Below are 26,404 nucleotides of genomic sequence, written 5' to 3' on the forward strand. Positions count from 1 at the left end.
CGGTAGTCCCAGCGATGGTTCTCCTGGGGTTCCTGCGCTCTGGGGGGCCTTTGGATGTCTGTGGCTCAGATCACCTCCATCTGTCCCAGGTCCAGGGGGTCAAGTCTGTGGTTCCTCACACTATTACATATTTTTATGGAGACACCTTGTATACACAAGTGCGCTCATACTCACACCCACAAGAATTTAGATTCAGGTGTTAACAGATACACAAATGTTCTATATTGTGCCACATTTACCAGGAAATAAATATGGCATTTATAAGTACTGTGCAGTTTTTGGTAAAAAAGCTGTTATGTTTCTGCAGGTGTAGAAGCAAGCAGGGTGTCATCTTGTATTCTCTTCATCCTTCTTTCTTTCCTCCATTATTTTCTCCTTCTCTCCCCTTTTCCTTTTTGCCCCACCTCTTTAGTGCTTATCTTTCTTCTTTTCGTTTCTGTCTCCATGTCTGTAAAAATTGAAATAATCCCAAAGTTTCTGATAAAGCTTCTTTTATAAATATCAAGCAGTGCTTTAAAGCTATAATACTCCATTTGTGAAAGGAAATCTGTCGGGTTTTTTCTTGGCACTCAGACAATTCTGAGCGCTGCTCTGCCGGACATGACACGGTTAAAAAAAATAAAATAAGATATATACTTTCAGCTTCAATATTTTTAGCAGTATCTTTTAATGTGATGCTGTAATCCAAATCATATCAAATATTGGCTGCCGCATTTCTTTGAAGGTAACACCAGATGACAATCTCAAACATCTTTCCCTATTCTAGCAATTAGTTTGCTAATTTGTATCTTAAGTATTTAGATGTTTAGTCTTAAGTAAGCACAGGACATTCAAAGAAATGTTAGCCACATTTAGTCTGACTACAACTATACAGCTCACATATTTTTAAGATACTAACAGCTGGTCTTTGGAATTTTTACATTTTTGTGGTATGTCTTTTGTGCTCCAAAACAAAAAGGATTAAAACAACCAATGGATCCCAAATTCTTTATTGTTTAAATGAGTATTTAAAAGTAGATCAACAGACATGCAACAGATCAACAAGCTAATCCACTAGGTACAAAAAAAAAGATATAAAAAAACAAAACAAAAATTACATAGCACAGATGAATAGAGTGTGATTAATAGAATAGAGGTGAGAGGCCATTCGGTCAAAAATGTAGGAAACTATATTGAAAATGCTGATAGATGAGGTGCAAAAATATAAATCATAGAAGAACTAAAGCAATGACAACTACAATCCAACTGGAACAACAAAAGAAATTTATGAAATTCTAAACAACTTTAAGTTGAGTCAGCGTAACTAGTTATGAAACTAATCTTCAAAATGGAAATGGATGAAGGTGCAATACATGCATTCAGGATTTGTAGGTATTAAAAGGCATGGTTTCCAATAAAGGTCAAGCAAAACAAACCCCGTTGAAAGAAGAAATCTAATCCAGCAGATCCAAATGTGCCATCAAATAAAGCTACAACACTATTACAGTATATAAAGAAATGCACAGCTGGCCTCCATTTAACACATACTGGAAAGATTTGACAGAAACCACAAAGCAAACATTACTCTGACATATTTTATCCACTACATTAGTCTCATCTCAGCAGGTTAAAAACATGTCTGCAGGTTAGAAATACTAGATGTCTTGAGTGTTGCCTAGCAGTGCATGCTAAGATTTTACAACCTAGAAAACAGATGTGGGGCTGAGTATAAGTGAACATTAAACATCTATTTTAAATGAACATTTTTCAACATAGCTTGAGTCATGCCCTAACTCTAGTGAAACCCACTACAGACCATCTTCAGATTCATTTACCTCATAAAGACTGGAAGAACATAAAACAGGTGATTTCACTGAAACTGTCCATTTTAGAGTAAAATATTCACCAACTGGGCTATCAGATCAATGGTATTTCTGAATGAGAAAGCAGACATATACTAAGACATATGGAAAGAGAAAAATGATTTCAATCTCTCTGTTCTAACACAAACTGCTTTCCTACTGTTTAAAAGAAGTTCCCACCTATATTTCCTGGTTAGGACAAAGTCTGCAACGGCGTCATCACCATCGACTGTACACTTAAAAAAAAAAAAAAAACTAAACGAAGAGCAGTAAAGAGGAGAAACCTAGCTTTATATTAAACACTAAATTTGTTTAATTCATGAACGGACATGTTTAAAGGGGGAACTTTACAGTTTATCATGTAAGTGTAACATTTGTTTTCCACTGAAATGTTTTAGATACTCCGTGGTCTGAAGGAATACTTGTTGAAGGCACCAATCAACACATTCTTGGTAAGTGGAAAACTGAACCCGGCACTACAACGCCTGTTCAAAATAAACCATTACAATGACAAACAGGTGGGAACATCTTTTGAGAACTCTACTCCTTGCAGGGCAGGAAAACAGATTTTCTGTCGCCTACACTGAGAGCTGTTGATCCCCATACTGTTGGTGCGGAAAATTGAATGTCAGCGTCACTGAAACTTAACAGTCAACTGGTGTGTAGCTGATTTCCTGCCCTGCATCGCCACACTTCCTTTTCACCCTGTTTGTACCTCCTCTTATCCCCTAGTCTTTTTTTTCTTCCTCCTTCTTTTCCTCTTCTTCTGTGGGATAAGAGTGCCATGTCAGACGCTCCTCATAAAAAGAGATCACCACCTGGGGACATTTAACATTGGCTTCTTTGGCTGGGACAAGGTCAGCCTCATCAGAGTTCTTCCTGTTATGTTTTAACAAAAAGATAGAAATTCAGTCAGGTTCTGGAAGAATGTGATCTTTAAACACTTATCTTTGCTTTAAAGCAGGGGTCTCCAACTCGTGTTCTCAAGAGCTACTGCCCTGCAACTTTTAGATACAGCCCTACTTCAACACAGCTGAATCAAATGGTTGAATTCCCTACTCAGCATGTCTTCAAGTTTGGCAAAGGCCTGGTAATGAGCTATTTATCTGATTCAGGTGTGCTGGAGCAGGGGTTCATCAAAGAGCTGCAGGATAGAAGCTCTTCAGGACTGGAGTTGGAGACCCCGGCTTTAAAGCAAACCTGAATGGATTTAGCTGTTCAATATGAAAGACCTTACATTACCAGTTACATTTTCGAAGCAGAATACAAAACATCTAAAATAAATTAAACATTCCTTGAACCGCCACCTTAACGTGGTGGAGGGGTTTGAGTGCTCAAATGATCCTAGGGGCTATGTTGTCTGGGGCTTAAATGCCCCTGGTAGGGTCTCCCATGGCAAACAGGCTCTAGGTGACGGGTCAGACAAAGAGCGGTTCAAGAATCCCTCATGATGACTACAGAATCGAGGCACGTGACGTCACCCGGTACAGCGGAGCCGGGGTCCCACCCTGGAGTCGGGACTCGTCGGAGAGCGCCTGGTGGCCGGGTTGCTCCTCGCGGGACCCGGCCGGGCCAAGCCCGAACGAGAGACCATCCCCCAGTGGGCCCATGACCTGCAGGGGGAACCGTGAGGGACCGGTGCAAAGAGGATTGGGCGGCGGACGAAGGTGGAGACCTCAGCGGCCCGATCCCCGGATGCTTAGGCTGGCTCTAGGGACGTGGAATGTCACCTCGCTGGGGGGGAAGGAGCCTGAGCTTGTGCAGGAGGTCGAGAGATATCGACTAGAAGTAGTCGGGCTCGCCTCCAAGCACAGCGTGGGCTCTGGAACCCATCTCCTTGAGAGGGGCTGGACTCTCTTCTACTCTGGAGTGGCCCGCAGGGAGAGGCGGCAGGCTGGTGTGGGTTTGCTTGTTGCCCCCCAGCTCAGCCGTCTCGTTTTGGGGTTTACCCCAGTGGATGAGAGGGTCGCATCCCTGCGCCTTCGGATTGGGGAGAGGTCTCTGACTATCATTTCGGCCTACGGGCCGAGTGGTAGTGCGAAGTACCCGACCTTCTTGGCGTCCCTGTCGGGGGTGCTGGATAGTGCCCCTCCTGGGGACTCCATTATTCTGCTGGGGGACTTCAACGCCCACGTGGGAAACGACAGTGACACCTGGAGAGGCGTGATTGGGAGGAATGGCCTCCCCGATCTGAATCCAAGCGGTGTTTTGTTATTGGACTTATGTGCTAGTCACGGATTGTCCATAATGAACACCATGTTCAAACTTAAGGGTGTCCATCAGTGCACTTGGCACCAGGATACCCTAGGCAGGAGGTCAATGATCGACTTTGTTGTCGTATCATCAGACCTTTGGCCGCAGGTTTTGTACACTCGGGTGAAGAGAGGGGCTGAGCTGTCCACTGATCACCACCTCGTGGTGAGTTGGATCCGCTGGAGGAGGAGAAAGCCGGACAGACTTGGCAGGCCCAAGCGCATAGTGAGGGTCTGCTGGGAACGTCTGGCAGAGCCCTCGGCCAGGGATGTATTCAACTCTCACCTCCGGGAGAGCTTTGACCAGATTCCGAGGGATGTTGGAGACATAAAGTCCGAATGGACCATGTTCTCCACATCTATTGTCGATGCTGCTGCCCATAGCTGCGGCCATAAGGTCTGCGGTGCCTGTAGCGGTGGCAATCCCCGAACCCGGTGGTGGACACCGGCAGTAAGGGACGCTGTCAAGCTGAAGAAGGAGTCCTATCGGCTGTGGTTGGCTCGTGGGACTCCTGAGGCGGCTGACGGGTAACGTGGGGCCAAGCGTGCCGCGGCCCGGGCGGTGGCAAAAACTCGGACCTGGGAGGAGTTCGGTGAGGACAAGGAGAAGGACTACCGGTTGGCCCCGAAGCGATTCTGGCAAACCGTACGGCGCCTCAGGAGGGGAAAGCAGTGCTTCGCCAACACTGTTTACAGTGGGGGTGGGGAGCTGCTGACCTCAACTGGGGACATTATCGGCCGGTGGAAGGAGTACTTCGAGGATCTCCTCAATCCTGCCATCACGCATTCCCTGGTGGAAACAGAGGCTGGGGACTCGGGGTTGGACTCTTTCATCACCCTGGCTGAAGTCACCGAGGTGGTTAAAAAGCTCCGTGGTGGCAAGGCTTTGGGGTTGGATGAGATCCGCCCGAGTACCTCAAGTCTTTGGATGTTGTGGGGCTGTCATGGTTGACACGCCTCTTCAACATTGCGTGGCGGACGGGGACAGTGCCTTTGGATTGGCAGACTGGGGTGGTGGTTCCCTTTCATAAGAAGGGTGACCGGAGGGTGTGTTCCAACTACAGGGGGATCACACTCCTCAGCCTCCCTGGTAAGGCCTACGCCAGGGTATTGGAGAGGAGAGTCCGGCCGATAGTCGAACCCCGGCTTCAGGAGGAGCAGTGTGGTTTTCATCCCGGCCGTGGGACACTGGACCAGCTCTATACCCTCTAGAGGGTACTCGAGGGTTCATGGGAGTTTGCCCAACCGGTCCACATGTTTTGTGGACCTGGAGAAAGCATTCGACTGTGTCCCCCGTGATGCCCTGTGGGGGGTGCTCCAGGAGTATGGAATCGGTGGCTCTTTACTAGGGGCCTTCCGGTCTCTGTACAAGCGGAGCAGGAGTTTGGTTCGCAATGCCGGCACTAAGTCGGACCTGTTCCCGGTGCATGTTGGACTCCGGCAGGGCTGCCCTTTGTCACCAGTCCTGTTCATAACTTTTATGGACAGGATTTCTAGGCGCCGAGGGGGTCTGGTTTGGGGACCAGAGGATTTCGTCTCTTCTTTTTGCAGATGACGTGGTCCTGCTGGCCCCATCTAGCCAAGACCTACAGCATGCACTTGGGCGGTTCGCAGCCGAGTGTGAAGCGGCTGGGATGAAGATCAGCTCCTCCAAGTCCGAGGCCATGGTTCTCGACCGGAAAAGGGTGGCCTGTCCTCTTCAGGTTGGAGGGGTCTTGTTCACGAGTCAGGGAAGAATGGAGCGGGAGATCGACAGACGGATCGGTGCGGCTGCCATAGTAATGAGGGCGCTGTGCCGGTCCGTTGTGGTGAAGAGAGAGCTGAGCCGAAAAGCGAAGCTCTCGATTTACCGGTCGGTCTACGTTCCTACCCTCACCTATGGCCATGAACTTTGGGTCATGACCGAAAGAACGAGATCACGGATACAAGCGGCTGAAATGAGCTTCCTCCGTAGGGTGGCCGGGCACTCCCTTAGAGATAGGGTGAGGAGCTCGGCCATCCAGGAGGGGCTCGGAGTAGAGCTGCTGCTCCTACACATCAAGAGGAGCCAGTTGAGGTGGCTCGGGCATCTATACCGGATGTCTCCTGGACGCCTTCCTCGGGAGGTGTTCCAGACACGTCCCAACGGGAGGAGGCCCAGGGAACGGCCCAGGACACGCTGGAGGGACTATGTCTCTCGGCTGGCCTGGGAACGCCTTGGGCTCCCCCCGGAGGAGCTGGAAGAGGTGTTTGGGGAGAGGGACGTCTGGGCGTCTCTGCTGAGTCTGCTGCCCCCGCGACCCGGATGAAGCGGAAGACGAGTACGAGTACATTTTAAAACATATTTCACATTATCTGAGCTTTTAATTCTAGATGACAGTCCAACTTTTATCAGATTTTTTACTCTTACCTTGTTTGAAAGCATTTGTCTCGCATGCCCCTTTTATTTTATATAGGTCTTGGGTTAACAGCTCTGGTTATAAATATACTTTTCTATACAAATATACACTGCTCAGAAAATTAAGGATATCCTATGTTTCCCCTCTGTGATCCAGAGTATATCTGGTCGTTTTTGACCAATTTTAATTTTACCTTTTTATTTTTCAATACAAACCATTACTATTGCCTCATGTGGTAAAAAATTTTCAGCGCAGCCTCAGCTTTGTGAATTTACATTCATCTTCTGTATTTGCACATACTGTAATTGCATATTGGACCTGGAGTCACACAAAAACATAAAATCCGAGTTGGAAAAATGTTTTAACAGTGAAGCCCTCAAACATGTATAATGAATTGTTTTTATAATCTAGAAAGTAAATATACACTGTAAATTTCTATAATTAATGTACAAATATTGCAAAGAGTTATATAATATGTGCAGGAAAATAGTTTTTCTACAACTATTTTAAACTACTTACAAAACATCATGGGTCAAAACAAGATACCAAAATATGTGTTTGTAACAAATACATTCTATTGCTGGCAATTCGTTTTTCATTGTTTGTACAACTATTTATAGTTATTTACTAAAGGTTCAGGGGGTAACAACCTGACGAATTATTTGTGCCACTCCAAAACATTGTTTCTGTCCACCACTAAAAAGAGGGGCACATCACAGGCCTGGCACTTCCATGGTGTGCAAGGCCTTTTTTTGTCCCCCCCTTCTTTCTGATGAATGATTGATCCACCAATTTATTGTCACACACTCCTGACGCCTAAAGTTCCTGAAGCCTCAGGCTCCAGTGGCGACTCTCCCTCTTCATCTTTCAGCTCAAAAAAGGAGCTGCGCTGCCTGCTGCATATTCAGCCTTTGAATCATCCTTTACATGTAAAATAAAAACTACAAACAACCTACAAACTGTTTCCATGTAAAGATTAGAACATTTTAGGTGAATTCTGAACTTTTTAAATCAGAAAGCTTAGTATCTGTAACCATTTGTGTGTAGTGAAAGAAGAAAAAGGCAGACGTGAACACCCACCACTTCATTAGAAACATCAGTTCTCCACTTGAGTCAGTGGCTCCAATAATCCTCTCAGGCTGCAGTCCTCTGCCAAAACCTCTGGCCTTGTCACCCTAACAGTAAAATATAGGACAGATCACATGACTAATTTAGACGGATTCAGAGTGAGAAAGAAACTCAGAGAAATGACACAGACAAATTAGCCCATTTTCTTGTTTATGTGTATGCACTGGTAGGTGTGTAGTTTGTCTTGTTCAGTTCAGAAAAGTCTCTGAGGTAAAAAGGCTGGGTCCATACGAGATTAAAATGTACAACAATTGAACAGATCACAAGAAAGTATAGTATGTATAATAAACGGATGATAGAACCATTTAGAGAACCTACACATTCTAAAAAAGATTAAATAAATGGTATTCGGTGTAATGGCCCTGCTGCTACTCGCAGTAGAGGAAGTGCTGCCATCAAAAGAAATTCTGCGTTTTTTTTGGACTGCTTTCCAGGTTTAAGAGGCTTGTTTTTCTGTCTGCTGTTGGAAGCATGTATTCATCTGCCTGTGAGCGCACGTAACTCAGCGTGTCAGCGTCTGTGACACAGAGTATGAGCAGGGTGACTTTGTCAAGCTTTTGTCAAGTTTGGCCATAGAACGTAGAGTAGCAACGGCGCAGGGACAGAAATCTCTCTGACGTGAAAATAAAATAAATGACATCAACTGTGAAAATGTTCCACTACATGCCATGATCCTCTTAGGGTGGTGGGCGGTCTTGCTGATGCTCACAGCACACCACCCTTGGATATTGATGGGGGAAACGCTGGTACTATTTGGGTGTGGAGTGATTAAATAAATTACCTCCTCCTTTTTCTTCTTGCTTGCTCGTTCCTCTGCATCTCCAGATGCCTCGCTGGCAGCTTTCCTCTTGCTCTCCTTCTTTTTCTCCTCTCTTTCTTTGTGTTTCTGCATGTACTCTGCGATGAGGTCAGGACAGTCCAAGTTCTCTTCTGGCTCCCATGTATTGTCTTCACTAAGCGGGCGAATGCAAAGAAGAAAAAGGGAACAAAACCACAACCGTAATCATGGATGCTTCTGAAATAGTATTCTCAAACTAAACCTTACTGAAAATTTGTGAATTTGCAAACATTGCAGGAAACCAACTAATTTACACAAACGTGAGAAGATAATCTCCAGCATGTGGTTCAACAACAATCTTGTTGGTGGCTTCAGAATGTATGTTATGGAGACCCAGGTAATATGAGCTGTTATACTTGTTATACTATGGAAAGCAGACTGTTAAAAACTGTACATTTCACCTAATACAGGTCCTTCTCAAAATATTAGCATATTGCGATAAAGTTCATTATTTTCCATAATGTTCGTTCGTCGTCTTCCGCTTATCCAGGACCGGGTCGCGGGGGCAGCAGACTCAGCAGAGACGCCCAGACGTCCCTCTCTCCAGACACCTCCTCCAGTTCCTCCAGGGGGAGCCCAAGGCGTTCCCAGGCCAGCCGAGAGACATAGTCCCTCCAGCGTGTCCTGGGCCGTCCCCTGGGCCTCCTCCCGGTGGGACGTGCCTGGAACACCTCCCGAGGAAGGCGTCCAGGAGGCATCCGGTATAGATGCCCGAGCCACCTCAACTGGCTCCTCTCGATGTGGAGGAGCAGCGGCTCTACTCCGAGCCCCTCCCGGATGGCCGAGCTCCTCACCCTATCTCTAAGGGAGTGCCCGGCCACCCTACGGAGGAAGCTCATTTCAGCCGCTTGTATCCGTGATCTCGTTCTTTCGGTCATGACCCAAAGTTCATGGCCATAGGTGAGGGTAGGAACGTAGACCGACCAGTAAATTGAGAGCTTTGCTTTTCGGCTCAGCTCTCTCTTCACCACAATGGACCGGCACAGCGCCCCCATTACTGTGGCAGCTGCACCGATCCGTCTGTCGATCTCCCGCTCCATTCTTCCCTCACTCGTGAACAAGACCCCGAGATACTTAAACTCCTCCACTTGAGGCAGGAACTCCCCTCCAACCTGAAGAGGACAAGCCACCCTTTTCCGGTCGAGTACCATGGCCTCGGACTTGGAGGAGCTGATCCTCATCCCAGCCGCTTCACACTCGGCTGCGAACCGCCACAGCGCATAATGTAGGTCTTGGCTAGAGGGGGCCAGCAGGACCACGTCATCCGCAAAAAGAAGACACGAAATCCACGGGTCCCCAAACCAGACCCCCTCCGGCCCTTGGCTGCGTCTAGAAATCCTGTCCATAAAAGTTATGAACAGGACCGGCGACAAAGGGCAGCCCTGCTGGAGTCCAACATGCACTGGGAACAGGTCCGACTTAGTGCCGGCAATGCGGACCAAACTCCTGCTCCGCTCGTACAGGGACCGGATGGCCCCTAATAAAGGGCCCCCGATTCCATACTCCTGGAGCACCCCCCACAAGGCATCACGAGGGACACAGTCAAATGCCTTCTCCAGGTCCACAAAACACATGTGAACCGGTTGGGCAAACTCCCATGAACCCTCGAGCACCCTGTAGAGGGTATAGAGCTGGTCCAGTGTTCCACGGCTGGGACGAAAACCACACTGTTCGGACTCTCCTCTCCAATACCCTGGCGTAGGCCTTACCAGGGAGGCTGAGGAGTGTGATCCCCCTGTAGTTGGAACACACCCTCCGGTCCCCCTTCTTATAAAGGGGGACCACCACCCCAGTCTGCCAGTCCAGAGGCACTGTCCCCGACCGCCACGCAATGTTGAAGAGGCGTGTCAACCATGACAGCCCTACAACATCCAGAGACTTGAGGTACTCAGGGCGGATCTCATCCACCCCCGAAGCCTTGCCACCACGGAGCTTTTTAACCACCTCGGTGACTTCAGCCTGGGTGATGAAAGAGTCCAACCCCGAGTCCCCAGCCTCTGTTTCCACCACGGAATGCGTGATGGCAGGATTGAGGAGATCCTCGAAGTACTCCTTCCACCGCCCGATAATGTCCTCAGTCGAGGTCAGCAGTCTCCCGCCCCACTATAAACAGTGTTGGCAAAGCACTGCTTCCCCCTCCTGAGGCGTCGGACGGTTTGCCAGAATCGCTTCGAGGCCAACCGGTAGTCCTTCTCCATGGCCTCACCGAACTCTTCCCAGGCCCGAGTTTTTGCCTCTGCCACAGCCCGGGCCGCAGCACGCTTGGCCTCACGGTACCCGTCAGCCGCCTCAGGAGTCCCACAAGCCAACCACAGCCGATAGGACTCCTTCTTCAGCTTAACAGCATCCCTTACTGCCGGTGTCCACCACCGGGTTCTGGGATTGCCGCCACGACAGGCACCGCAGACCTTACAGCCGCAGCTATGGGCAGCAGCATCGACAATAGATGCAGAGAACATGGTCCACTCGGACTCTATGTCTCCAACATCCCCCGGGATCTGGTCGAAGCTCTCCCGGAGGTGGGAGTTGAATACATCCCTGGCCGAGGGCTCTGCCAGGTGTTCCCAGCAGACCCTCACTATGCGCTTGGGCCTGCCGAGTCTGTCCGGCTTTCTCCTCCTCCAGCGAATCCAACTCACCACCAGGTGATGATCAGTGGACAGCTCAGCCCCTCTCTTCACCCGAGTGTCCAAAACATGCGGCCGAAGGTCTGATGATACGACAACAAAGTCGATCATCGACCTCCTGCCTAGGGTGTTCTGGTGCCAAGTGCACTGATGGACACCCTTATGTTTGAACATGGTGTTCGTTATGGACAATCCGTGACTAGCACAGAAGTCCAATAACAAAACACCACTCGGATTCAGATCGGGGAGGCCATTCCTCCCGATCACGCCTCTCCAGGTGTCACTGTCGTTCCCCACGTGGGCGTTGAAGTCCCCCAGCAGAATAATGGAGTCCCCGGGAGGGGCACTATCCAGCACCCCCGACAGGGACGCCAAGAAGGCAGGGTACTCTGCACTACCACTCGGCCCGTAGGCCGAAATGATAGTCAGAGACCTCTCCCCAACCCGAAGGCGCAGGGATACAACCCTCTCATCCACTAGGGTAAACCCCAACACGAGACGGCTGAGCTGGGGGGCAACAAGCAAACCCACACCAGCCCGCCGCCTCTCCCCGTGGGCCACTCCAGAGTAGAAGAGAGTCCAACCCCTCTCAAGGAGATGGGTTCCAGAGCCCACGCTGTGCGTGGAGGCGAGCCCGACTATTTCTAGTCGATATCTCTCGACCTCCCGCACAAGCTCAGACTCCTTCCCCCCCAGCGAGGTGACATTCCACGTCCCTAGAGCCAGCCTAAGCATCCGGGGATCGGGCCGTTGAGGTCTCCACTTCGTCCGCCACCCAATCCTCGTTGCACCGGTCCCTCAAGGTTCCCCCTGTAGGTGGTGGGCACACTGGAGGATGGCCTCGCGTCTCTCATTTGGGCTTGGCCCGGCCGGGTCCCGCGAGGAGCAACCCGGCCACCAGGCGCTCTCCGACGAGTCCCGACCCCAGGCTGGGACCCCGGCTCCGCCGTACCGGGCGACATCACGTGCCTCGATATTGTGTTCTTCATGAGGGCTTCTTGAACCATTCTTTGTCTGACCCATCACCTAGAACCTGTTTGCCATGGGAGACCCTACCAGGGGCATTTAGGCCCCAGACAACATAGCCTCTAGGATCATTTGAGCACTCAAACCCCTCCACCACGTTAAGGTGACGGTTCAAGGAGGGGTATTTTCCATAATGTAATGATGAAAATTTAACATTCATATATTTTAGATTCATTGCACACTAACTGAAATATTTCAGGTCTTTTATTGTCTTAATACGGATGATTTTGGCATACAGCTCATGAAAACCCAAAATTCCTATCTCACAAAATTAGCATATCATTAAAAGGGTCTCTAAACGAGCTATGAACCTAATCATCTGAATCAACGAGTTAACTCTAAACACCTGCAAAAGATTCCTGAGGCCTTTAAAACTCCCAGCCTGGTTCATCACTCAAAACCCCAATCATGGGTAAGACTGCCGACCTGACTGCTGTCCAGAAGGCCACTATTGACACCCTCAAGCAAGAGGGTAAGACACAGAAAGACATTTCTGAACGAATAGGCTGTTCCCAGAGTGCTGTATCAAGGCACCTCAGTGGGAAGTCTGTGGGAAGGAAAAAGTGTGGCAGAAAACGCTGCACAACGAGAAGAGGTGACCGGACCCTGAGGAAGATTGTGGAGAAGGGCCGATTCCAGACCTTGGGGGACCTGCGGAAGCAGTGGACTGAGTCTGGAGTAGAAACATCCAGAGCCACCGTGCACAGGCGTGTGCAGGAAATGGGCTACAGGTGCCGCATTCCCCAGGTCAAGCCACTTTTGAACCAGAAACAGCGGCAGAAGCGCCTGACCTGGGCTACAGAGAAGCAGCACTGGACTGTTGCTCAGTGGTCCAAAGTACTTTTTTCAGATGAAAGCAAATTCTGCATGTCATTCGGAAATCAAGGTGCCAGAGTCTGGAGGAAGACTGGGGAGAAGGAAATGCCAAAATGCCAGAAGTCAGGTGTCAAGTACCAACAGTCAGTGATGGTCTGGGGTGCCGTGTCAGCTGCTGGTGTTGGTCCACTGTGTTTTATCAAGGGCAGGGTCAATGCAGCTAGCTATCAGGAGATTTTGGAGCACTTCATGCTTCCATCTGCTGAAAAGCTTTATGGAGATGAAGATTTCATTTTTCAGCACGACCTGGCACCTGCTTACAGTGCCAAAACCACTGGTAAATGGTTTACTGACCACTGTGCTCAATTGGCCTGCCAACTCTCCTGACCTGAACCCCATAGAGAATCTGTGGGATATTGTGAAGAGAACGTTGAGAGACTCAAGACCCAACACTCTGGATGAGCTAAAGGCCGCTTTCGAAGCATCCTGGGCCTCCATAAGACCTCAGCAGTGCCACAGGCTGATTGCCTCCATGCCACGCCGCATTGAAGCAGTCATTTCTGCCAAAGGATTCCCGACCAAGTATTGAGTGCATAACTGTACATGATTATTTGAAGGTTGACGTTTTTTGTATTAAAAACACTTTTCTTTTTTTGGTCGGATGAAATATGCTAATTTTGTGAGATAGGAATTTTGGGTTTTCATGAGCTGTATGCCACAATCATCCGTATTAAGACAATAAAAGACCTGAAATATTTCAGTTAGTGTGCAATGAATCTAAAATATATGAATGTTAAATTTTCATCATGGCATTATGGAAAATAATGAACTTTATCACAATATGCTAATATTTTGAGAAGGACCTGTAGAGTTTACTCAAACTCCTAAGCAACAATTAATGTGTTTAAGTTTATAAAAAAAAAAAAAAAAAACTAAACTCTTAAGAACATCTGATGAAAGGAGAGTAAATAATGTGACTAAGACTGCTCTGCCAGAGCAAAGACACTGAACATTTAAACCATTAAAGCAGCCAACTCATTGGCAGCTTCTTCAAAACATCCTAATGAACGGGAGGAGCTATAATAGGAGAGCAATCATGTTACACAGCGCTGCAGTGTTCAGATCTTTGTTGCGGTACAGAAACAGAATATTTTACTATAGGATTATAACTGAGAGCAAACAATTCACCTTCTAGAGAAAAGCTCACTCACCAATACACTGCCAAAATAAAATATACATATCCTGAATTAGGGGCTGCACGGTGGTGCAGTTAGTAGCACTGTTTCCTTGCAGCAAGAAGGTCCTGGTTTGATTCCCGGCCTGGGGTCTTTCTGCATGGAGTTTGCATGTTCTCCCCGTGCATGTTCTCACCGGGTACTCCGGCTTCCTTCCACAGTTCAAAGACATGATGTTAGGTTAATTGGTCACTCTAAAATTGACCTTAGGTGTATGAATGAGTGTGTGCATGGTTGTTTGTGTGTTGCCCTGCGATGGACTGGCGACCTGTCTAAGGTGTACCCCCCCTCTCACCCATAGACTGCTGGAGATAGGTACCAGGTCCCCCGCGACCCACTATGGAATAAGCGGTAGAAAATGACCAAAATCAACACTGCAGGAGCTGAGCCTCCTCTGTGTCCAATACCTCTTTTCCATTCAAGGTTCCAGCACCACACAGCTCCACTCCACCCTAAACCTGTTGTGTTGACAGAGTTATGGCATCGAAGCCCCACATCCAGCAATCAGCGTCGTGCCACAATTAACCGTTAGTGTTTAGTGGTTCGGTGTTGGCCTTTTCCTTCTACCCTTTTATTGCTCTAGAGGTGCTTCAGATGCAGAGGTAGATGATTTAGATGGAGACAATTCTGCACCATGAGTTAAGTGCGTCTTCTGTTTAGCTTAAAATAAAACTGCCTTCCAGCAGTTCTACTTTGAGTAGCAGCTGAAGTGCAAATTAAGAGTGTGACTTCACTCAGTGGTTTGCCACAATGTTTTAGCTTTATCCAGCACTGTGGTGTGAGGTAAAATCCATGGCTTGTCATTATCACTGCTACCTCGGCGCACACCTTCTCATGCCACTGAGCATGCCCATAGCCAATCAGTGAACAGTCAGTTCATCTCACATTTCGGGCCTCCTCAGCCATGATGGGACCTGCTGATGAGCAGGAATCAAGATACCCGGTACCGGGCCAGAAAAGCCTGAGTGTAGTGGAGCCCATGGAAAACAGGCATATATGACCATTATAAGGTTCGGTTCGAACCCGGAACCAACATCAGTCCTGAGCAATGCGACTGCATAGTGCTAAATACAGGTGGGATCACTCTCAGGATGGACTAACGACTACTTTACACAAACCACCTCTGATTTATTGGAACTAGAAGTCCTGAGGCATACAATAGGACCACCGACTGATCTGACCTCAGGTCAGACTGAACTAAAGTGACAAAAATATGGTTCAAAGACAAAAAGCCCCAACCAGTAATTAGTTTAAACAGTGTTATACTCACTCTGAAAAACCCTTCCATTTCAGCAGAAACTCTACTTTGCCCCTCACCACACGGCGGTCCAGAACCTTTTCTACAACATACTCCTCCTCTTCCTCCTCCTCTGGAGCTGGTTCTGCTGGAGCCGCTTCCTCTGTTGTTGTTGCTGCTGCTGCTGGTGGAGCTGCTGGTTGCTCCTCATCCTCAGCCTTCTTGTTCTTCTTTGCAGCTATGGTCGCCAGTTTGACGTCTGAAGAGGACTCTGTAGACATAAGAAAAATGCAATTTGTTATGTATGCAAGTAATCTACTGTTTAGCACCAACTAATTTTTGACACGGCAGTTATCAGCATACAACACAGTTAATAAACAAAGTTTATATACAGTAGTAAACAGGCATCTGCAACAATGGCCATCCAGTTTCAATGCAGCAGGAACAGGTTACATGTTTCTGACCAGAGCAACTGTTTAGTGTGACCTGGAGTGTTCATCCTGGAACCTCTCGTGTTACCCCGACCTTTTTTTGTTGTATTTTCATTTCAGGGTCAGAAACTATATTGTTATTATAAAATGACATCTGCTGGAGCTGAGAAGATCATGCTGGCAGCTGAAGGAAAAGATGTCTTGTTCTGTAGCCGACTGGTGAAAAAGCTCCCATCGCAAATATAAAAAGATGTAACTTAACACCAAGGAGGTAAAAGGAGTAGGTAATTTATTTAATGATTATTCTGTCACAGACACAACAACGTGCATGAAAGGTTGACCCTGTATCAAACTTTAAAATGAATTTTGCCAACACAGGTTTTGTTTTCTGGCTTTTGTCTTGTTATTGTTCCATAGCAGATACACTCTGGGACACATCACACTGGCTTTAATTATTATTTTGTGTATGGTCTAAACTTCCTCTGACTTTGGAATGATTTTACTAGTTTTTCAGAGGATCACTGAACAAACACAGCAGCTGACTGCTTTGAATCCTTCCAGTGAGAAAGATAATTTTGGTATTTTGTTTTTTTTTTGGTTCTGAAAATAAACATTTTATGACTTTGGATGCATGTGTTCCTTAATCTGTTTCCATAAGTGTCTGTAAGCAGGAGTCAGTTATTCAAAATACACTGCTGAAAAAAAAATTATGGGAACACTTAAACAACACAATATAACTCCAAGTAAATCAAACTTGTGTGAAACCAAACTGTCCACTTAGGAAGCAACACTGGCTGACAATAAATTTCACAGCTGTTGTGCAAATGGAAAAGACAACAGGGGGAAATCTTTGGCGATTAGCAAGACACTCAATACAGGAGTGGTTCTGCAGGTGGGACCACAGACCACTTCTCAGTACCTATGCTTTCTGGCTGATGTTTTGGTCATTTTTGAATGTTGGTGGTGCTTTCACACTCATGGTAGCATGAGACGGACTCTACAACCCACACAAGTGGCTCAGGTAGTGCAGCTCATCCAGGATGGCACATCAATGCGAGCTGTGGCAAGAAGGTTTGCTGTGTCTGTCAGCGTAGTGTCCAGAGCCTGGAGGCGCTACCAGGAGACAGGCCAGTACACCAGGAGACATGGAGGAGGCCGTAGGAGGGCAACAACCCAGCAGCAGGACCGCTACCTCCGCCTTTGTGCAAGGAGGAACAGGAGGAGCACTGCCAGAGCCCTGCAAAATGACCTCCAGCAGGCCACAAATGTGCATGTGTCTGCACAAACGGATAGAAACCGACTCCATGAGGATGGTATGAGGGCCCGACATCCACAAATGGGCAAAATGAGCCTCATTTTGACTTGTATTAAGGACATTACATCAAAGTTGGATCAGCCTCTAGTGTGTTTTTCCACTTTAATTTTGTGTGTGACTCCAAATGCAGGCCTCTATTGGTTAATAAATTTGATTTCCATTGATGATTTTTGTGTGATTTGGTTGTCAGCACATTCAACTTGGTACAGAACAAAGTATTCAATGAGAATATTTCTTTCTTTCAGATCTAGGATGTGTTATTTGGGTGTTCCCTTTATTTGTTTGAGCAGTGTATATTACAGGAAATATTAACACAAAATATAAACTTTAGATTAGGTACAAAACTGCAATGAGTAAATTAATATGCAAAAAAACTTTTAATTAACCAATTTGAAATGCTTAGCATTCTTCCACCAATAAACACCATCCAGTAGTTTAAGATGAATTAAAAACCCTCTGTATCCGGGTCTTTTTCTGGAGTACATTCCTACCCTGCTAAACTGGAGGGTTCATGTAATTGAAATGCAACCAAGAAAAGTGGTACAAAAACTATGGTACTGCAGTTCAGGGAAATCCTTTTTTTTTTATTCGTTATTAAACAATAACTTACTTATCACTTTATTATTTGCTAGCTGGATGAGGATATTTTTTTCTGCCCTTTTTGATTCCACTCATTTAGATAACAATTTTAAACATGCAGGTGGTCATGATGAACATGTTAGACGGTCCTTGTGTTCCTTCTAACTCATAGTTCGGTAAAGTTAGAAAGATGTTCACAGATTCGGCTTTTCCGGATCAATAACTCATCAGCAGAACATTGCCTCCACAAAACCAACACTTCTCTGCAACCACAGCAAGGCAGACAGTGAGCATCAATCGTATTTTCCTCAAAACGAGCCTACCATCACACTGGTAGACTTGAATTGGCCACCATGAAGAGCTCCCTGCTCCTCAAATGTGCAGGGACCGTCTGAAAATTGCAACACCAGAAAAATATGATGGAGAAATATTCAATAGCGTCGCAAAGGAGAGGTGTATTGTCATTAAAATCATTTTATGTGTATGTGATCTCATGTTTTTCATTCTACATTTCTTGGATTGGAAATTAATACCAATAAAACAAATTTAGGAATTTACCAAAGACTATAGCCTAGATGGCCAAATATTCAGTAAAATATGTATAAAATGGTCAATAACTTCACTATAGCATGTTGTAGTGCCATCAAACTCATAGCACACAGAGCTCATTATCTTGATCATACTACAACTCTTATTTTGAGAAAAGGTGCTTAAATTATTTTTTGATCATTAAAATATGTATAAAATAGTCAACTTCACTATAGCATGTAGTGCCATCAAACTCATAGCACACATATAGCACCTCATCTTGAATCTTTTGAATAAACATAATATTGCTTTATTGATGCAGACTTGCTTATACTGATAATAACTCTATTACAACCAAATATTTAACTTTTCCTTTACTGTTTACAGTGTCACAACTTGAGATCAGACACCATTACATGAGCACACAAAAGTCTTACAGCTTGTTCATGCAACATTACATAAAATCATGTCACAATGAATAAAAATTCCAATATTAAAGAATCCCTTACAGCAGCATTAATAAATAAACAATGTTTTATTTGTTATATTTTGAGGAGCAAACAAGCAGTAACAGATATGAGAAGTCCCTTTACAGTCCAGTTTTAAATGACTAAATTATACTTTGGGTTTATTTTAGCAATAATTTTACATTTTAAATGTTCTTGTGGTCTTCATTTCGATTTTAAGTGATAATTTTTTAGTAGCTTCATATTTGGCGTATCAGAATATATGGAGAGCTTTCCAATTCCTCAATATTAAGTACAATGTTTTATACATTTTCTTCATGACTTGTAACCATAATTGTACTATCACTGTAAAACACTGTTTCTTAGATACATTTCAAAGTTAACGCTGATTTCACAAGTACTATGGTGTATTAATTCATATTCTGTTTGTATAACATTGTTGCTGTTTTTGTTACTGTTTGAATATACAGGTCCTTCTCAAAATATTAGCATATTGTGATAAAGTTCATTATTTTCCACAATGTCATGTTGAAAATTTAACATTCATATATTTTAGATTCATTGCACACTAACTGAAATATTTCAGGTATTTTATTGTCTTAATACGGATTATTTTGGCATACAGCTCATGAAAACCCAAAATTCCTATCTCACAAAATTAGCATTTCATTAAATGGGTCTCTAAACGAGCTATGAACCTAATCATCTGAATCAACGAGTTAACTCTAAACACCTGCAAAAGATTCCTGAGGCCTTTAAAACTCCCAGCCTGGTTCATCACTCAAAACCCCAATCATGGGTAAGACTGCCGACCTGACTGCTGTCCAGAAGGCCACTATTGACACCCTCAAGCAAGAGGGTAAGACACAGAAAGAAATTTCTGAACGAATAGGCTGTTCCCAGAGTGCTGTATCAAGGCACCTCAGTGGGAAGTCTGTGGGAAGGAAAAAGTGTGGCAGAAAACGCTGCACAACGAGAAGAGGTGACCGGACCCTTAGGAAGATTGTGGAGAAGGGCCGATTCCAGACCTTGGGGGACCTGCGGAAGCAGTGGACTGAGTCTGGAGTAGAAACATCCAGAGCCACCGTGCACAGGCGTGTGCAGGAAATGGGCTACAGGTGCCGCATTCCCCAGGTCAAGCCACTTTTGAACCAGAAACAGCAGCAGAAGCGCCTGACCTGGGCTACAGAGAAGCAGCACTGGACTGTTGCTCAGTGGTCCAAAGTACTTTTTTCGGATGAAAGCAAATTCTGCATGTCATTTGGAAATCAAGGTGCCAGAATCTGGAGGAAGACTGGGAGAAGGAAATGCCAAAATGCCAGAAGTCCAGTGTCAAGTACCCACAGTCAGTGATGGTCTGGGGTGCCGTGTCAGCTGCTGGTGTTGGTCCACTGTGTTTTATCAAGGGCAGGGTCAATGCAGCTAGCTATCAGGAGATTTTGGAGCACTTCATTCTTCCATCTGCTGAAAAGCTTTATGGAGATGAAGATTTCATTTTTCAGCATGACCTGGCACCTGCTCACAGTGCCAAAACCACTGGTAAATGGTTTACTGACCATGGTATCACTGTGCTCAATTGGCCTGCCAACTCTCTTGACCTGAACCCCATAGAGAATCTGTGGGATATTGTGAAGAGAACGTTGAGAGACTCAAGACCCAACACTCTGGATGAGCTAAAGGCCGCTTTCGAAGCATCCTGGGCCTCCATAAGACCTCAGCAGTGCCACAGGCTGATTGCCTCCATGCCACGCCGCATTGAAGCAGTCATTTCTGCAAAAGGATTCCCGACCAAGTATTGAGTGCATAACTGTACATGATTATTTGAAGGTTGACGTTATTTGTATTAAAAACACTTTTCTTTTATTGGTCGGATGAAATATGCTAATTTTGTGAGATAGGAATTTTGGGTTTTCATGAGCTGTATGCCACAATCATCCGTATTAAGACAATAAAAGACCTGAAATATTTCAGTTAGTGTGCAATGAATCTAAAATATATGAATGTTAAATTTTCATCATTACATTATTGAAAATAATGAACTTTATCACAATATGCTAATATTTTGAGAAGGACCTGTAATTGTTGTTTAGTGATATGCACCTTGTTCAAACAGTATCTCCATGCCCTTTCAACCCACATTTTTTGTGGTCGATCCTCTGCAAGGGTCTAATGAGGCTGTGGACTCCATGAAGGCTGGCTAGAGATTTAAGTATTGTTTTTCAGTATTTTTAAAAACTGACATTTTACACCAACGTTTTTTACAGTAGAACAATACAAACCTTGGTAAGTCAAAATAAATTACCGTATTACCTTTAATTTTTTCAAAAAATGACAGTGCGCCTTGTAATCCGGAGCGCCTTATATATGGATCAATTGGTTAATTGGTTGATCCATACTGGTTGTACACGGCGCTCTGTCAAAATGTTTCAGTACGACTGGTAAACTACAAAGCCGCACCGCTTGCAGCATTACGGCTACCGTAGTCAGGGGTGTCGCCGAAGTAATAGCGGTAAACACCTGTACTGTACTTACTCCTAGTCCAACACCACTTGTGTGTGTATAACGTTTGAATGTACTGTTGCAGGAATTGCCTGAACTATATGTGATTAAAAGCTCAGTGTGTGGGGTGTATGTTTCGTGTGTGTGTATGGAAGATGTTGACATTACTCCTCCGGACAGAGGTGGCGCTGTGTGCTGCCGTAGCTGAGAATCAAGAGTGAAGGAGTGACGTCGGTATTATTGTGTGTGTGGGGTGGGTAGAGACGGCGACCGGAGCAGCGGTGTATGAGTCTGTAAGCCCTGTGTTTTTACGTGCTGCAAAGTCATTAAAAAGAACCCCGAATCTCGTCAACAACTCAGTGTTTTGATGCTGTTTCTTCATGCTCAACTCAGCAACGTATGAGTGAGGGAGTTAACCCCGAGGAAACTAGTAACTTCGGCCCTGGAGAAAGCGTCTCCCCTGTGTCATCAGACTACGGTCAGGGGACAGAAACAGGAAAGGTTAACAGTACTAACGTTTGATTTAGTGCATCAAACTGTTTCTTTTACGTGTTTACTGAATCAGGGAAAAGTTCCCTTTCACGTTTTAACTAACGTTTGATTTCAACTTCAACTTCATAGACTCCAATGCATTCCTAACGTGCGGTTGGCTCTATTCAATAGAATTCTATGTAGAGGAGACCTTACCATGAGAGTGAATGGAGTTATCAGAACGCTGGTTTGTAGTGTATTAATAAAGTTTGACTGACTGACTTATCTGACTGTTTTGTTGACATTTTTAGCACAGCTCCATCTAGTGGATGCATAACGCAACCCCAGTCAAACGTTTGACTGCAGTAGCTTCTACGCCCTATATATGAAAACAGTTCTAAAATAGGCCATTCATTGAAGGTGCGCCTTATAATCCGGTGGGCCTTATAGTGCAGAAAATACGGTAAGCTTGATTCCCGTAGACAGTACTTCAAGATGTGCTGGAATAGACTTGGCAAAGCAGACAGGGTTAACATCAAGTGACAGCCTGGGACAATGACCCACACCTTCCAGAAAGATGGCACCAACTGTGGGGATTTTGTCATGGAGGTAATTATACACACCATTTTTGATATTGTTGATAAATATTTTACATTGTGGGATCAAACATAATTCATGTGCTTGTTTGCCTTTCATACGGATAAAATGATTTTAATGACAATACACCTCTCCTTTGCGACGCTATTGAATATTTCTCCATCATATTTTTCTGGTGTTGCAATTTTCAGACGGTCCCTGCACATTTGAGGAGCAGCGAGCTCTTTATGGAGGCCATTTCAAGTCTACCAGTGTGATGGTAGGCTCGTTTTGAGGAAAATACGATTGATGCTCACTGTCTGCCTTGCTGTGGTTGCAGAGAAGTGTTGGTTTTGTATTAGCAATGTCCCGCTGATGAGTTATTGATCCGGAAAAGCCGAATCTGTGAACATCTTTCTAACTTTACCGAAGTCTAACCTATGGGTTTGGCGCCACCCTTTGACTCTGGGTTTTATCGCGCACGCGACTGGTGTTGCTGACGAAACTTACGTCACGCTATACATATTTTAAGACGTTACGCTGCACAGAAGCAATACTGTGTGCTTCTCAAACACTTTTCAATGCGACATTAATGTAACACATCTGCTAAGAGTTCGTCATCTCTCTCCATTAGACAGGGGCGCGTCCTTTCATAAAGTGGAGGAACAAATACGTTGCCCTCCATGGTTCTGATTTGAAGAGCGTGATTTATGCAGTGCAGTCACCGACAAACTAAACGCGCACTCACTGCAATGCTCAACGTTGCAAACGTGTGTAAATTACTTTAAAGATTTCTGCATTTCCATATTAGGTCGATACACATGCATTTTCACTCATTTACAAAGCCAGCATTCAACGTGTTGCACGCCATTTTCCATCCTGTCTGCACCCACGTTGAAAGCCTCGTGCATGGCATTAGTTTCACCCAGTAAGCTGCGCACTGGAGATATGCGCTGAAAGAGTAGCTAAATTTGCTCCATTTTAAATAGAAGACAATGAGTAGCAGTTAACATGTGCACAAAAATCCTGAGGGCAACATGGCCGTCGTGCTTTGCTCGACGAGCTTAGCTAACAGACCAGCCTTACCTTTCTGCAGAAACCTTTAGAGCGTTTGGCTGGCTACCAGCAGGCCACAGTCAAAAGATTGAGATTTATCAGTCTGCTGAGGACAACTAACAGGTCGGAGGGCTAAACAAAAAATAAAAATATCAGAGACCTTAGAGATTTGTTTTAGAGCAAGCCTTCAGCCTTCGAAAACTCAATCACACAATAAAAAATTTCATAGCCTGAAATGCGTTGCTAACATACACAACCGAGCCCTTTCTGCCCGCCAACAGTTCCACCGGATATTGCGTACTTAGTTTTTTTTTCTATGACTTTTCAGAAGAAATTTAATTTCAACAATTCAGAATAGCTTCTCACGTCATATCAGCCCTGTTAAGCAATAACAAAACATAATTTATCACATGTATCTTATATCCAAACCCCCTACTAGAAAATACATTGCAGTTTGGTTCCTGCACATGTCAGAGTGTAGGGAAATGAAGAGGTGGACTTATTAACTAAACGATCAATGCAATCTAAAACAGAAGAGCTTCAGATTCCATTGAGAAAGGGAGAGTGCAAATCACTCATTAACAATCATGCTCAGAATAAAACTCCATTTTAATGATTTTAGCACACAAGGAATACTTTAAGTTCTCAGACTTAACAGATGTACATGGATACCAAGATTCTATCACAACAATACTGTATGACCAGCTGGACAAAAAAAATGAAGGACTGCATCACAATCAATGCAAACAACTTGTTTAGTGCGTAAACGAACTTTGGAAGTGTGGCATAAGAATTGTAAACTCATACCATCTCTGCAGAGTTTTAATAAAGGTAATTATCATACAACAACTGCATCAAATTGTTATATATTTTTCTATTGTATAAAATTTGGCATCACCCCTTCTCCCCTGAAGAATTTGATTTTACAAACATTTGTCCACAAGGGCTTCATCTAGAAAAAAACTGTAAGATCTGACGTCTAAAAAGTGTGTTTTGGCAGTCAGCTTCTCCTATAGGGCAGTTCATACTCACATTACTGTACTGACAGACCAGAGGAAAATTGCATCTTATTGGCAGTTCTTTAAATCCATTAAGCTCTTATTGGTAATCAAATTTGTGATCATACATATTTGCATATTGACCATATTATAATTTTTGTTTTGTTATTTTTTTCAGCATTTTGTAATTTAACATGAGTGAATGTTTTAATCCTTACCTAGAAAATGTCAGTAAATGTTTGAAAAGAAGAGTTAGTTTTTACATGTCTTAGAAAGGGTCCCACATGTCTTAAAAACACATTTCAGACATTAGAAAACAAAACATTCAGCGGCATATGTAATCATTGCCTGCCAGAATCTGTCTAGTATGTTTCTAAGGACTGCAGTGAATATGACCAAGAAAAAAAATAGAATAATAATAGAAATATTTCCTTTATTGTCCCAATGTGGGGAAATTCAGGTATATTGGCAGCCAAGTAAAAGGCAAATGGAAGCAAGCAGATAAACGCAAAGGTAAAAAATATCAGAGCTCAGGCAGAAGGTGGATAAGAATCAGAATCAGTTTTTATTTATTTATTTATTATTATTTGTTTAATTGTGTCCTATCCGGGCAGAGCAGCGCTCAAAATTGTTGTCTGAGTGCCAAGAAGACACCCAACAGATTTACTTTCACAAGTGCAGCATTACCGCTAACGCTTGAATGCTCTGCTTGATATTCATAAAAGACATTTTGTTAGAAACTGCTTTGGGATTATTTCAGTTGTTACAGACATGGAAAAAGCACAAAAAAAGAGGGGGGTGGGACAAAAAGGAAAAAGCAAGAGAATAATAGAATTAAGGAGTGAAAGAAGGATGAAGAGATTACAAGATAACACCCTACTTGCTTCTACACCTGCAGAAACCTATACACTGCTCAAAAAAATAAAGGGAAATAACACATCCTAGATCTGAATGAATGAAATATTCTAATTGAATTCTTTGTTCTGTACAAAGTTGAATGTGCTGACAACAAAATCACACAAAAATCATCAATGGAAATCCAATCTATTAACCAATGGATGCCTAGATTTGGAGTCACACACAAAATTCAAGTGGAAAAACACACTAGGGGCTGATCCAACTTTGATGTAATGTCCTTAAAACAAGTCAAAATGAGGCTCAGTATTGTGTGTGGCCTCCATGTGCCTGTATGACCTCTGAGGATCTCATCTTGGTACCTAATGGCAGTCAGGCTACCTTTGGCGAGCACGTGGAGGGCCATGTGGCCCTCCAAAGAAATGCCACCCCACACCATTAATGACCCACTGCCAGACCGGTCATGCTGAAGGATGTTGCAGGCAGCAGATAGCTCTCCACGGTGTCTCCAGACTCTGTCACGTCTGTCACATGTGCTCAGTGTGTGAACTTGCCTTCATCTGTGAAGAGCACAGGGCGCCAGTGGCGAATTTGCCAGTCCTTGGGTTCTCTGGCAAATGCCAAGCGTTCTGCATGGTGTTGGGCTGTGAGCACAAACCCCATTTGTGGACATTGGGCCCTCATACCATCCTCATGGAGTCGGTTTTTAATGTTTTGTGCAGACACATGCACATTTGTGGCCTGCTGGAGGTAATTTTGTAGGGCTCTGGCAGTGCTCCTTCTGTTCCTCCTTGCACAAAGACGGAGGTAGCGGTCCTGCTGCTGGGTTATTGCCCTCCTACAGCCTCCTCCACGTCTCCTGGTGTACTGGCCTGTCTCCTGGTAGCGCCTCCTGGCTCTGGACACTACGCTGACAGACACAGCAAACCTTCTTGCCACAGCCCGCAATGATGTGCCATCCTGGATGAGCTGCACTACCTGAGCCACTTGTGTGGGTTGTAGAGTCCGTCTCATGCTACCATGAGTGTGAAAGCACCACCAACATTCCAAAGTGACCAAAACATCAGCCAGAAAGCATAGGTACTGAGAAGTGGTCTGTGGTCCCCACCTGCAGAACCACTCCTTTATTGAGTGTGTCTTGCTAATTGCCAAAGATTTCCCCCTGTTGTCTTTTCCATTTGCACAACAGCATGTGAAATTGATTGTCAATCAGTGTTGCTTCCTAAGTGGACATTTTGATTTCACAGAAGC

At 45.0% G+C, this 26,404-nt stretch overlaps 1 protein-coding gene across 1 annotated transcript; it reads right to left on the minus strand.

Moving 5' to 3' along the window:
• Positions 1 to 973: 973 nt before the first annotated feature.
• Positions 974 to 23,584, minus strand: LOC124863734 (chromobox protein homolog 1-like). Its single transcript, XM_047358194.1, has 5 exons — positions 23,331 to 23,584; positions 15,412 to 15,649; positions 8,381 to 8,552; positions 7,552 to 7,646; positions 974 to 2,720 (listed from the first exon to the last, which is right to left on the minus strand). The coding sequence occupies exons 3-5, from the start codon at positions 8,489 to 8,491 to the stop codon at positions 2,570 to 2,572; spliced, it is 357 nt and encodes a 118-aa protein (XP_047214150.1). The 5' UTR covers positions 8,492 to 8,552; positions 15,412 to 15,649; positions 23,331 to 23,584; the 3' UTR covers positions 974 to 2,569.
• Positions 23,585 to 26,404: the final 2,820 nt, after the last annotated feature.

The sequence above is a fragment of the Girardinichthys multiradiatus genome, chromosome Y (assembly GCF_021462225.1).
Source record: "Girardinichthys multiradiatus isolate DD_20200921_A chromosome Y, DD_fGirMul_XY1, whole genome shotgun sequence".
NCBI classification, from domain to species: Eukaryota; Metazoa; Chordata; class Actinopteri; order Cyprinodontiformes; family Goodeidae; genus Girardinichthys; species Girardinichthys multiradiatus.

Excerpts from the sequence above, each read along its gene's own strand:
- LOC124863734 (XM_047358194.1), bottom strand. The coding sequence starts at position 8,491 with ATGCAGAAACACAAAGAAAGAGAGGAGAAAAAGAAGGAGAGCAAGAGG. Across the intron at positions 7,647-8,380 it reads GCAAGAAGAAAAAGGAGGAG|GGTGACAAGGCCAGAGGTTT; the intron begins GTAATTTATTTA and ends TTTTACTGTTAG. Across the intron at positions 2,721-7,551 it reads CTGATGTTTCTAATGAAGTG|GAAGAACTCTGATGAGGCTG; the intron begins GTGGGTGTTCAC and ends AAAACATAACAG.